Raw genomic sequence first — 13,380 nt, forward strand, 5'->3', positions numbered from 1 at the left:
CCAAACCATTCAAGTGACATTTTATTCAAACATCCACATAAACTTAATGTTTTCTCGAGATTGTAGAAAAAAACAAAGAGTATCAAAATGCAATTTCTTCTTTTATCAGTACTGACTGTTAACACCTCAACTTTGTACAAACAGACAAACCACTCACATACTACTACTACTATATACTGTATGTTCAAAATCGGCTTTGAGTCTCTGAAATGATCGGTCAACAACACACAGGCTCATTCTTTTCTTAAAGACTTTGGAGACGGATGACGAAGACGAGTAGAAATGTGTAAAAAAAAAAAGCTCCAGGACTCATAAAGTCAGCTCAACTGCAGTTCGTTTGGAACAGCAACAGGCCCGGTGTCAAGGAAGAGACTGGATGATGATTATCTTCTCGTTAATGCAGAAACGGTGAAGCACGCTGAGCAAGTTCTCTCCACAACGCGACACCTGCCTCTCCATGGCCAGACGGAAATCCTCCTTCACTCCTTTGGTGATTCCTCGAGTCACTGTGTGGTGTCTGCAGGAATGAAAGGACGGGTGAAATAAATACGAACGTAAAACGCCGTCAGAAATGTATCAAACAGAGACTGAGATCTATATGAGGTGTGTAGTAAAGACAAAGCCATGGAGTCGGCACGTTACTTTCACCCTGCACACATGAATCAGCCAGTCAAGTTCAAACAACGTATGTTCCATCGTAACCAGTCATGACCACATAAGACATGTCCACGGATGAAATGAGATCAAGTGTTATGAAAAGGCAAAGAACTAAACTGGCTGTACAACGACACCAACATTAGCCTTAAATAACGACAAGAACGACAACAAGAACAACAACAAGAACAACGAGAGTGATGACCACAGAAAGACGAGTAATGGCTCAAATAAACAAACGCCGACAGGAAATCAAAGAACGACTAACTCTTGATGTAAAATGACAGGCCCAAATTAAAACTGGGGGATGACAAGCCTTGAAGCTGGGAATGGAGAAAGGTGGAGTGGGCGGGATGGGGACTGTGGGAGGAGGGGCCTGGGGTACCTGTCCATGGTCTGCACCCCTTGTAGAAGAAGGGTATTTAACTCCACCCCCAGGGCGGGGCTAGGGTTCCTGAGGGACAGCAACATTCGAGAACTCTCAGTCAGTGCGGGTGCATTCAAGTGTCTAAACGTCCACAGCAAATAACGAAGGAGTTTGACTGTAGCTTTTATTTCACCATAAACCCCTTTCTCTTTACGAAGCCCGCTCCATTAACAGCTTTATCAATTCAAAGTGAAACTTTCCCCACAGGCCATGTCTACGTAAATCATCAGTCAGCAGAGCGGCCCTCTTTAAAAAACACACCAACAGAACGGGAGAGTGCAGAGTCACGGTGCCAGCTGAAAAAAAACCCCAGAACGGGAGTTGCTTACTTAATCAGCATCCCCTGATTGGGCAGCAGCTCCAGCTGGATCCTCCCTCCCTCCGGAGTACGCAGGTACGCAAACTCCTCCAGCATGTCGATGTCTGAGAGAGGTCGTAGGCTCATGGAAACCAACGTCCAAGACGCGAGAGCGCACATACGAGAAACCGCAATTCAACATTATGCAAATATGTTAAGTGAGCTTCATTGTGTCTGAGCAGCAGGATACTGGTGACGTAGTTGAAGAAGTTCTCGTACTGGAAGCTGCCCTGCTGACAGATTTTATCCACCGCCTTTAAGAACAGCATCTCTCCCTGCGGCCAGTCGTACTGCAGGAGGACCACCACGTGGCCGAGGGACAGGTCGTCACGGTTGTCTGTGAAGGCACGGAGCTGACGGAGGGAGAAGAGGAGAAGTTGTTCAGCCAGGTGTTACGGTGCATCTGAATCCGGTTTTGAAAAATACACCATGTGATAATCACAGAGCGTGTTTTATTTAAAGTCTTCCCATAGAAACATGGACTCTGCGCTCTAAATTTCATTCATTTCCTCTGATGTAACTGAAGGTACCTTGAAGCAGGCGAGCATCAGCTGGAGGCAGAAAGGTAACACGGCTTTACTGGTGCAGGGAAGCAGCCTCAGATCGTTACCTAGTTAAAACACAAAGAGGACAACGCTCCGATTAAATAAAACGTATGTACCGGTCACGCACTTTCAGGGGTTAGTGAACCGTTGGTCATGTGGATGTGAAATGAACGTGCAGATTGCAGTAAAGGGAACTTGTGGTCTAAGTGGTACTACTCCATGTAATAGCACTTGAATCAGTGGTCACAACAACGAACCGACACACGGGAATGCACCATAGTAACCGACGCTGAAGAACTCATTGGAGGCTGTCCATGGTCAGGGTCAGCCAGCAACTCAGGAACAATTACCTTTCCTAGATTTGGTCTTGACTCGGCTCTGATCCTCCGGGGCCTTTGTTGGCTCTTGGTTCGGGGGCACCAGTCCGCTGACGACATCGAGCAGCTTCTCACAGGCCAGCTGAATAACAAACAGTATGAGAAGTGTACACAGTGTGGGAATATTGTACTGCATTTCATTCATATACAGGTTGCTTAGTTTTGCTCTTTTTTTTGTAAACTGTACACTGTTGTCAAGCATCAGCGGGTTGTTCTATGTGGAATAACGAGTCTCTGTAATAAACTGGAACTATATCGCCACCTTCAGGCCAATTGGTGTCTGTTTTCTTTAAAGCACGGGTCATTGAACATGTATTTTGTGTAATAGCATCGACTTCACCTTAAAAATGTTTAAAACAAACAAAAAAAAAAAGCTTATACTTGAACAATATATTTATGCAAAAGTGGGATTACATCAATATGATACAACTGTTTAGAACAATTTTACCAGGTTTGCTTTGAGAATATAGGAAAAGAGAAGCGTGTTTGTTTGAGCACTTCTCCTGACGTAAACTGTCAGAGTGTGGCTGTGTGCGGTTGTGTACCCTGTACTCTCCCAGTGCGTAGTGGCAGGATGCCTGCTGTATGAGGGCCCTGTGGTGCTCCAGACTGGCCTGACCTGAGGGGCTCTGCTGCCCGGGCTGAGGCTGTTGCACGGCAGCCATCTGGTGCAGGCTGGAGAGGGCTTTACGGTACTGTCCCTGGAGACGACACATTCACATGTAATCAGTATTATTCAGTAGAACAACAGACCAACGCGTGAGGCACAAGGAAACAAAACTAAATCCTATCATCATCATATTATTATTATTATTATTATTAAGTATAGTCAGTTGTGTTATCCTTTTTAACATCTATATAATAATAATGTACAGTATGTATTATTATATTCTATATTTGTCGCTCCTCCCCAAAAATGTTTATTTCTAAACATTATAAACTGGCTTAAATGCAACAGAATACAGTCTAAGCAGGTGCTGGTACTTACTAAAAATAAAAGGGCCACAGGTGTTTTGTCACAAAGAAGAGTAAAAGTTAATCATATCTTGCCTGGTATATGATCATGTCGGTCAGGAATATTCTGAACCACAGCCAGCTGTCCGTCTTCCACGTAGCACAGATCTTCTTAAACTCTAAAAACATGAAAACATTTCAAGTATTTCTTCCTTGTCTCTTTATTGTTTGTTGTTAAAAGGCATTTACAGCCAGTTACAAGCATCTACTGACGTCGTCAAAAACACCAGCGAACATTAAAGTTGTTTACCAGCTTCCAAACCATCGTGGGAGTGAAGGAGGTCCCAGCTTTCTCTCGCTGTGCGGAAACTCTCCAGAGTCTCTGACCAGGTGGGCATCTCAGCCTTGTTCACTAAGATATGTCGGCCACGGCCTTTCCCCAAACCGTCCTCATCGTCTGAGCTCTACAATGACACGCACGCACAATGGCACAGTGACTAAAAAGCAAAATGCAACAAAAGTACACGCACAAATTACACAAAACTCGTTTAAATACTCTCACCATAGTCTTCTCTCTCCCATCGGCCAGTTTGCGTTTCTTATGCGCGTGCTTCATTGCTCCTCTCTCCACCTCCACATCGTTATGCACAGAGCTCAAATCCTCAACGAGGATCCAGGGCCCTGAACTCAACGCGCTGACCCCTACGACACGTAAACACATCAATCAATCAATCAGTCAAAACCCTTCGTTGAAAAGATGACGGAGACGCGTGTCCTGAGAGACACAGACAAACAGGAAACGATGTTATGCTCGCAAAGACGAAGACTGACCCTGGAACAGTGCAGGCTGTACGGCGGAGACGTAGAGGAAGGCACTACGGAAGAGGACAAGCGCAGCACAGATGACCACCTGACTGCAGCAGCGGGCTCTCGTTTCTCCTTCCAGACCAGGCAGGTAGCGACACAGCTCCTTCACTCTCTGCAGCATGTCCACATAACTCCTGGAGCACATACAAACAAATAACACACCTGTGTTTATAAATCATCTTTAACTGCTGCACATTTATTAATGATATCTGTTGCTCTTACATTTACAGACATGAGTTATAATTTGCATTTTTTTTTTCCAAATTATTCAACTTGCTGATTATATTTTGATTCATATTAAGATTTCGTTAAGATTTTGAAGATTGCTTTTTGTGCTGATGGTATGTGATACCACCACAAACTAGAGTCTCTACAATTACCATAAAATTGGATCGATAAGGTCTCAACAACATTGAAAAGAGGTGGCATTACACTTAGTCTTAACTGATTGTAGCTGCAGTTAGATACATGTGCTTGTGCATGTCGCCAGCAGCGCCATGATTTTTACATTTTTAGGTTATTATTAGTTCTTCTTAGGTTTTGTTCTTGTTTTTCTGTGCCTCGAACCAGTCAAAATGGTTTTGGTCATTTTTTGTCTTTTTGTGCTGTGTTTATTTTTTTATTCTGGAGTGGAGTGAGGCCTCCTCTCCAGAGGTTTCGGGTCGGCGGTGCCGTCTGTAGTGACGGGAAACGTGAGGTCTCTGGCAGCAGAATGAATGGACTCTGTGCGCTTGATGGGACCCAGAGGGAGTGTGTCATGAGAAGAGCCTTAGAGACCTGGTTCATAGGACCACAGTACGTCTGTGCCCAGCTTCAGGAGGCGGATACACTCCGTTGGCGTTTACATCCCTCCCTCAGCGACAAAGAAACACTATGCGACACGATCCATGCCGCTGTTGCTATGCAACTGGCCAAACAACCACATCACCTTGGACACTGTTGCTGCCAACTACTTTTATATATTTGTTCATGATGCTAATTCTGTAAATTTTTTGATTACACTGTTTATTTTAGATAATACTTATTTTTATTTTACCTTAATCTCATTTACTTTAATCTCATTTTATTTTATCTCTCTACTGTTTACATTTATGTGCAACCCTCGCGGATCATTAAAGTCCGTCTATGTCTAAGTATGTGTGTGTGTGTGCGGGAAGGGAGGAGGGTTTGTTTTCTCTTTGTTTGTTTTATGTGTGAAGCACCTTGCGTTGCAATTTATTTCTATGAAAGGTGCTGTAAAAATAAAGTTTGATTTGATTTGAGTGACATGCAGACTGACAGATTACCTCTGACCCTTGTCTCCCTGCCACTCGCAGCGTGCTCCGACCACGCCAAGGATTTCCAACAGCCTCTCCCAAGGTTCTGCCACCACCGACGATTTTTCCGACAGGCCGTCAATCACATAACGCTGGGAACCGCGGGACACGGTGGGAGACTTCAGAGTCCCACCTTCCTGAGAGCCTGAAACAAAAAACAAGAGGAAATGAAAATAATGTCAGGCAGGTAATGAATAAGAACTTCAACTTCAACAGAGTATCACTTCACCTTGTATCTGTACATCCGATGAAGGTCCACGGGTAACATAACTAATGTAGAATTCAGCTGCTTTCAGCATGTATTTCTGCATTAAGCTGGCTGGAAGGCGCATGTCCATGTTATTTATGACCAAAGGAAGAACGTCACAGACTGTAAAAAGAAAAAAGAAAAGAATGAGACATGGGTACTTTTGCAAATTAATAAAAAAAACATTTTTATTATAGTATTCACTTACCGAAAAGTTTTCTGAAGCAGTTGACGGGAGTCTCCACATTCTCCGACACCTCCGCCTCAAGCAACGTCTCTCCTAAATTGACCTGGCAGTGCAACAGATTGTTACCGTTTCACTGTTACGCGTGGTTTCAAATCTCAAAAGCACAACACTCGCGGTGTTATTACAAACCCCGTGTTGGACGACAGACTCTGGAAAGCGCTTCAGGAGGAGCAGCAGCATCTCTGCCTTCTCCAACGTGTTGAAACACTGCTCCGTGGCCTTCAGCAGCATCTCGCACTGCACACGACCAGGCAGCGTCTCAAAAAGACCTAGGAGAGACAAGCACACAAACAGACTTGGCTTCCAATTTCATGACACTCTTTACTATAAGGACAGTGTAATGCACATTCCTCTATGAATGCACTTGAACTCCTCATACCTCGTAGAAACTGTGCATGCTTGTCCTGAGAGTCAGAGCGTAGGGCGCCTGTGATGACACTAATCTCACGCCACACGATGGGCTGATCTGGGAAGTTTATAAACCTAGAGGATGGACAAATTGTTAGACATTGTTAGGTCAGGCTCAGTAATTTACATTAACTCTAGTGCAAAAGACACACTACAGGCTAAGATTATACCCAGAACGGAGATTTGTTTCCACTTGAGAGAAGAAAGTACCCAAATCAACAACAAGTTATGATATTGGACATTAAATGTGGTGGACATAGATGGTAGACACAGGGGAGGAGAGAGAAATCATCGAGGTCTGTTTTTTAGAGTGGCTATGGCTGCAGGTATTAAGGGTTTTCCTATGCCAGCCTGTCATAATATAAAAGTCCCGTATCTACGACCTGATGATAGTGGGATGAAGTGTAGGTTGAGTGGGTGTGCATTGTCCTATTCTGCAAATCGTCTTATGGATCTATTGTTCAGTTCTGTCAGGTTGGGTGTGGGAAGACCGATGATTGTGACTCACATGTCGTACAGCAACCTCCCTGCTGAAGTTGTCCTCTCTGCATTGCGTTCAATGATGTACATTTCATACTGTAACAAAATATGTGAAATACATTTTTTTAACACAGACCCACGACCATGTAACTGAAACACAAATCTCTATGTCTGCAGTGGTTAATGAAGAGGCTGAGGTGGATGCTTTAGTGTTTACCTGTATGTTGAAATCTGTAGGGTAAAGGGTTCTGGCAGTTATCAGCCAGGCTTTGGCTGCGCAGGGATCATCAGAGACCAACTCCCGGGCTCGTTTCACCAGAAACTCGCAGTCTTTTTGCGCTGACATTTTACATGAATTGAACTTTCAGTGACGAAGGAAAACAAACTGACCAAACATGCAGCCCACGCTGCAGTTTGATGCACAGTGGTCCTCTGGTTGATAGATATCCAACGTTAGAGACTACGTCTCTGCAAAATGTAAGTTAGCAACACATGACGTTAGCTAGCTAGGGTTAGCTATAAGACTTTCAGTTGACATCTTTGTTTGAAACGTTAGCCAGACCATGCTCTATTATTCAGATATCTTATATAAGAACAACAGATACATGTAAAAACAAAAAGGCAACTCATCTAAAAAAGTCCTTCTGAATTAACCAGATACAGCTAAAGCTTTATTTACCGACACTCTCTAGTATTACGATAACGACGTCACGCCGTAGTCGCAAAAGCGACGCTGCTTTACGACCACTGCCGTATTAGCTAGTAGCATCCATAGGCATAGATCCATGATCCATAGATAGCATCAGGAACAACGCGGAAGTACTTTTATTCAGTGCACTCATGTTTGAACTGTGTGCGCTAAAAACATCTGGAGTGTTTTGACAAACCAGCATGTCCGCCATTCACAATGTGCAACACAATAAACAGAGTGTTTTAGTCTGAAACGCCCCTATGTTACACTCGGTTTACGCTGTAAGGGTGCTGACGCGCGCATGCGCAGATGTTGCAACGCTGTCACCTGCTGCTGGGGCTGCAGACACGACCTACAGTAGTGGTGGCCCAGTTACCCTGCAAAAAAAAACAGCTCTCTACCTGTCCGGGGATAGGACAGCGACTGGTGTACATGGCAAGTAAAAAAACAAGAAAACGAATTTATGAGACTCGCGAAAGCGTGACCAAATGCGTGAGGCGCTCTTGCTTGGTTTTTGACATTCATTTGCTGTCAATGGTGTCTCCAACCAATCATCAGTCATCAGGATAGTGTTAGCCACTTAGCATGCTAGGGCACAGTGTTTTGCTGTAGCTTACAGTGACCGCGTCCGACTCTGCTTTTATCCTAAACCTAAATCTAATTAACGGGTCACGCGTAACCAGGGAGCCACGGTAGCTAGCGCCGTTGAGCTAGAGGCGTCTGCTAACCAGCCTAGCATCCCGGTGTCAGCCTGTTGAGCTAAGCTACCTTCATTTAGCCGCTCTGACTCCAAGTCAAGTAAAAGCTTCGTGCCATTGTAATGCAGTCGAGGTCTTATTGTCTCCACCAGCCTTCGGACTGACAGGAATGTTTAGAAAACAGGCATGACAAGACTAGTTAGGTAGCTAAGAGCGAGCATTGCACAGAGGGCGTGTTCACCAGTTAAGGCTCAACATCAGGATTCATAATAGGAATGTTGTACTTGTACTCAAATCTTTTACATACGCCGGATACCTCATTTGTTTGTGTAATGTTATCTGTAATGGGAAAATACGTCATACTTGTATTCAGGTGTGATCCCAGAAGTATCCCAAGTATAATACCCTATTCATTCTGATTCCCATAATCACACATTAACATTTACAATCTCTTTACAGTTTCCTGTCATAATAGGTGATCCAACAACTCTCGATGTGCTGCTCCGTGTGCAGTTTCACTTAAATTAAACATACACTCGCTTGCCAGTTCATTAGTAGTGAAAACAAATGCATGTAGTTGATCTCAAAATAATAGAAACATTGTTGTGTTTAACCACCAGCACCACAAACTACATCCTCCGATATGATCACACAGTTTAATGGCCGCTTGTCTTGCACTGTGTCAAACAAAACTGAAACATATAATCTCCATGAGGCTAACATTAGCTGGACTGGTGTTGGGTGTTGGAATAAATTAATTTTCACTAGTGTACTTAATGTTATGGCCAGTGAGTGTACATTTGCATGGATACCGATACTCTGCAGGTTAATTATTATGGATCATCAGCCACGCTGCCCTGATGCAGCATGGCTGATGATCTGCAGACTCAAAAGTGCTCAAACAAAGGTACTTTGTTTTAGACTTGTGGCTGTATTTTAATTCCACGGTGGGCTCTCAGACGTAAGTAGCCACGTGGTGACACTCTGGTTTGTCACACTGACCTAAAATTGTGGGTGAAGATTTCTCCTGTGATATTTTGGTTGACCTCCACTGACCTCATAGCTGTTCCACAACTATCTCCTTCCTGGTCTATATTTAGAGAACTTCTGTTCTTCCTTCATGTACTTAAAGTCTCTAGACAGTTACTTTTAATTTGGCACAATCTTGCTTTTATAATAGGTCGTGGCACTTGTTTTTGTCATTTAAAAAAAAAAACGTAAAAAGGCGCACTTCAATCTTAATATTCAAGCGCGATCTTCACAGTGAACACTGATTCAAGAGACGTGTCTTAACAGTTACACTGGCCTCCCCTTGACTTGGCCCGGACTTATCAGTGTGTTAAGTTGTGAAATAACTCTTTATCAGTGGACGGTTGGAACAGCCTGGGTGGACAAGTTGAAGGCTGAATTGAAATGGTTCAATCTTCTTCAGACAACATTTATAGTTTGCGAGTGTGAGCCGTTTAATTCAGACCGCAACCAATAAAGACCGCAGCGTGTTGTAAAGAAATAAAAAGAATACTTTCAGCATGTGTTGCTAGATACCGAAAGAATTTGTGCTGCTACTCCTTTATAATTATTTATCTATAATTGTTATTGATACTGCGTATCATACCTTGTTTAATTAATTCTAGCTTCATTGTTGTTTTCATTATTACTAATTATTTAATGTGCTTTCATGTAAACTAACTGTTTTGCTGTTGTTTTTTTACCTTTCCAGAAGTGTGCAGCGATGCTGGGGGATCAGGCTGCGGTGCACTAAGCCTCTCATGGCTGTTAGCACCATGGACTCTGAGTCAACCCGGACCCCTCAGCCCCAGGCTGCCCTCACGAAAGGAGGCCGTTCCCTGCTGCCTGATGGGGCTCTGGGTGCCATGTTGGGCCCTCAGGGGAAACATTACGTCTGCGGCTCAGTTGCGGCTTTTACCAACATCGTGGTGACTTTCCCCATCCAGAAGGTGCTCTTCCGCCAGCAGCTGCACGGCGTGTTGGCCACCGAGGCCGTGCGCCAGCTCCAGAGGGACGGGCTGAGGAATCTTTACCGGGGCCTGCTGCCCCCCCTGCTGCAAAAGACCACTACGGTAGCCATCATGTTCGGCCTGTACGAGGACTTCTCCAGGGTCTTGCTGGACCAGGCCGGCGGCAGCGGCGTGCCGGAGCTGGTGACGCGAAGCTTTGCCGCGGCGCTGGCAGGAATGGCCGAGGCCCTCCTGACGCCGTTTGAGCGCGTGCAGACCCTCCTGCAGGACCACCGGCACCACGGGCGCTTCAACAACACGGCCCACACCTTCCGGACACTTGTGAGCGAGCACGGCGTCAGGGAGTGCTACCGGGGCCTCGTGCCCATACTCCTCCGCAACGGCCCCAGCAACGTGCTCTTCTTCGGGCTGCGGGGGCCGATTAAAGAGCAGCTCCCCGAAGCCACCAGCAGGGCCGGTCACCTGGTCAACGATTTCGTGTGCGGGGGGGTGCTGGGGGCGGCCCTCGGCATCATGTTCTACCCGCTAAACGTGGTGAAATCCCGGGCTCAGTCTCAGGTTGGTGGAGCCTTCCAGCCTTGCAGGGACGTGCTGCTAATGGTGTGGAGGGAGCGGGGCGGCAGCGTGGCCATGCTCTTCCGAGGGGCCCACCTCAACTACCACCGTTCACTCCTCTCCTGGGGGATCATCAACGCCACCTACGAGCTGCTGCTGAAGCTCATGTGAGGGGAGGAGTGGAGCGGATGGAAGTAAGACGTTAGAGTGATATAGAGCGTATTTAAAGGGAAAAACCTGTATGTAGGGATAGAGCCAGTTTGAAGAAGGAAACTAAAACCGATGCACTAGCTGTCCGGCACTATTGGTGGGACACGGGTTCTATGATTGAGAGACAGCGGTTGCATTTTCTGACAGGGGCCAACAGTCAGTGTAAGATAACCACCGGCCATTGTTACTTTTTACTACTATCAAAAGTATTATAAACAAGACACACACTAGCCTATAAAAACTTGTGCCAGGGTCCAATTGAAACGCCCTCGTTTGCTCTGTGTACAAAACTTGGGGAGCAAACAGAACTTTTTTTTTCCCCCTCCACAGTTTAAAGGAAAGGTTGCCTGACTGGATTCACTGTTTTGTTGGAGAATCTTTTTTTCTTGCTTGTGCTGTGGTGTTTTTGAAACATCTGTTTGTTTTGTCCAAGATCGTTTTCTCTGTGAAGCAAAAATTCTGCCACTTCAATAATCCCGATGCTTTTGTCCATTGAATTTGTTCAGTGGGGTTTATCGTCAAGGAGAATTACTGTTTGTTTATTCTCCGCGAGTTCACAGTCGAAATACGACGCGATAGTTTAAGTGATTCTTGGAAATGCTAACAAAACCAAAAGTACACATGTCAGGCTCTCTCTCTCTTTTTTTTTTTTAATCAGCTTGTATGTTCACACTATTAATCCAAGTGAGATATGAAATACAGTCTGTCCTTGTTCATTTTCTGAAGTGCCACTGGCAGTGTGTGTTGTTATTTGTGTTTTTGACAAGTGCCCAATGATTTACATGTCGTGTAGTAAAACGTACAGTTACACCCAGATCTCGTCGGTTTCTAAAATTAATTGGAAGAGAGAAAATTTAACCATGTCTCCTAATACAATAAATAAAGTGTTGACTGAGAAGAAATTACACCGCCGGCTGCATTTTCAGATCTTTGGACGACTACTGTCTCTTTCACGGACTATGAAACAAAATGCTCCTGAATGTTTGTTTCCTTTTTTTATATATACATATATATAAACGGCCCTTTATTTTATTCATGTATCTCTCTCCCTTTGTTCAGACTTTGATATTTCCTTCTCTCACGCTTGCTCTGCTCTCTGCCTGTAACATCTGTTGACATAATGGGCTCAGATTTCAAGCTTGAGTAGATGCAGTCGCCGCACAGCAGCCCGAAGAGGACAGGCATGCTGCTTGGACGCTTGAGAAAGAGAGAGGCTGAGGGGTAATGGTACTGAGAGAGGACAGGGGCAGAGGGTAATGTTCAGTGGCACAAAAAGCTCAAGCTGCCATGTAAAAAGATCACTCTGCGTTATTTCTTCATTTCTGTCCGCAGTGTAATACGTTTCATGGATTGTTTGTTTTGTTTTTTGTTTTTTTTTAGGATTTTCTAGTGTTTCCTCCTGGAAAGTAAGACTTTGTACTTTAATAGTGGGACTCCCTCGCTGATTGACTTTCCTGAAGCACAAGTTGCCACGTCGCTCTGAAAATGTCAAATTCATGATTGTGCGTAAATTCAGTGATTTAAAGTCAGTCCAATAAAAACACAAATAAATCTGTCACTCGGGGAGTACTTGGTGACAAAAGAGTCCACTGTCGTGTTTGTTTTCAAAGATTAAGCTTGACTCGTGGAGAAAGATGACAAATGACGGTGTTTTACTGATAGAAGCCTTACATTGTGAAACTGAACAGGTTCTTGTGCGTCTTGTTCTCGAAGTATGAGTAAATGTCGATAATGTGTCTAATGTTTGACCGGCCCTTTTCCATATATGCACTGTAATCCTTTCTTTGTAACCGGTCACACAAACGGCATTGCCGTACGACGACGCATTGTGGAGAAGGTGAGCGGACTTAAGTGTAGTTAAACACCTTGTCGTGTTTTTATGCATCGGACGTTAGAAGTGGCTCGAGCAGCAGGACCGCGCAGTCGGACCAGGACGTGTGTTGCGCGCGCGGGTCAGTTCAGTTTGCTCCTTTGTAGATTAATGTGTCATGAAGTCAGGCTGCAGATAATGATCAGATTAAGGACAATCTGACATGGGGACTTTGGATCAGTGAGGGTTGAGCTGCTGTGATGACAAAACCTCTCAGCTCTCTCAACACTTCCCACCTCTTTTGGGACTATTAGGTGAAATCTTCTTATTTAAATTCATTATTTAAGAAGCTGTTTTAATAATAGGAGTTGCGGTTTTGCTCAATTTAGCTTCTCTCCGTGAATAATTTAGGGGCAAGTGCCGAATAAGAGAAAGCACAAAGTGGTGAGGTTCCTGTGCTACATTAATAGATAAACAAGCCTTTGTGGAAGTGTAGCATCCTAGCGTGTCTGTGTCTGCGTCCACGGTAATCCTCTCTAACTGCATTAGTAGAGCGG

The 13,380-nt window shown here is 44.6% G+C and overlaps 2 protein-coding genes across 3 annotated transcripts; one reads left to right on the top strand and one right to left on the bottom strand.

Moving 5' to 3' along the window:
* Nucleotides 1-8: 8 nt before the first annotated feature.
* On the bottom strand, nucleotides 9-7,699 carry ints10 (integrator complex subunit 10). 2 transcript variants are annotated; one of them, XM_047585779.1, is made up of 18 exons: nucleotides 7,098-7,699; nucleotides 6,909-6,976; nucleotides 6,372-6,475; nucleotides 6,122-6,261; nucleotides 5,954-6,035; nucleotides 5,728-5,868; nucleotides 5,469-5,643; nucleotides 4,147-4,316; nucleotides 3,878-4,017; nucleotides 3,626-3,779; nucleotides 3,412-3,494; nucleotides 2,907-3,062; nucleotides 2,335-2,443; nucleotides 1,970-2,049; nucleotides 1,630-1,792; nucleotides 1,411-1,504; nucleotides 1,040-1,108; nucleotides 9-517 (listed from the first exon to the last, which is right to left on the bottom strand). In XM_047585779.1, the coding sequence occupies exons 1-18, from the start codon at nucleotides 7,224-7,226 to the stop codon at nucleotides 361-363; spliced, it is 2,214 nt and encodes a 737-aa protein (XP_047441735.1). In that variant the 5' UTR covers nucleotides 7,227-7,699; the 3' UTR covers nucleotides 9-360. The 2 variants fall into 2 exon arrangements, with proteins under 2 accessions (XP_047441735.1, XP_047441736.1); XM_047585780.1 differs by lacking the exon at nucleotides 1,040-1,108.
* Nucleotides 7,700-7,853: 154 nt separating this feature from the next.
* slc25a51b (solute carrier family 25 member 51b) lies at nucleotides 7,854-12,598 on the top strand. Its single transcript, XM_047585782.1, has 2 exons — nucleotides 7,854-8,006; nucleotides 9,990-12,598. Exon 2 carries the CDS (start codon nucleotides 10,039-10,041, stop codon nucleotides 10,972-10,974), a length of 936 nt encoding a protein of 311 aa, XP_047441738.1. The 5' UTR covers nucleotides 7,854-8,006; nucleotides 9,990-10,038; the 3' UTR covers nucleotides 10,975-12,598.
* Nucleotides 12,599-13,380: the final 782 nt, after the last annotated feature.

The sequence above is a fragment of the Mugil cephalus genome, chromosome 5, assembly GCF_022458985.1.
Source record: "Mugil cephalus isolate CIBA_MC_2020 chromosome 5, CIBA_Mcephalus_1.1, whole genome shotgun sequence".
In the NCBI taxonomy this organism is placed as follows: domain Eukaryota; kingdom Metazoa; phylum Chordata; class Actinopteri; order Mugiliformes; family Mugilidae; genus Mugil; species Mugil cephalus.

Coding starts and splice junctions, on each gene's coding strand:
- ints10 (XM_047585779.1), bottom strand. CDS start 7,226: ATGTCAGCGCAAAAAGACTGCGAGTTTCTGGTGAAACGAGCCCGGGAG. Junction 1,505..1,629: donor CTTCTTCAACTACGTCACCA/GTATCCTGCTGC, acceptor GACCTCTCTCAG/ACATCGACATGCTGGAGGAG. Junction 1,109..1,410: donor AATCAGGGGATGCTGATTAA/GTAAGCAACTCC, acceptor GCTGTCCCTCAG/GAACCCTAGCCCCGCCCTGG.
- slc25a51b (XM_047585782.1), top strand. CDS start 10,039: ATGGCTGTTAGCACCATGGACTCTGAGTCAACCCGGACCCCTCAGCCC.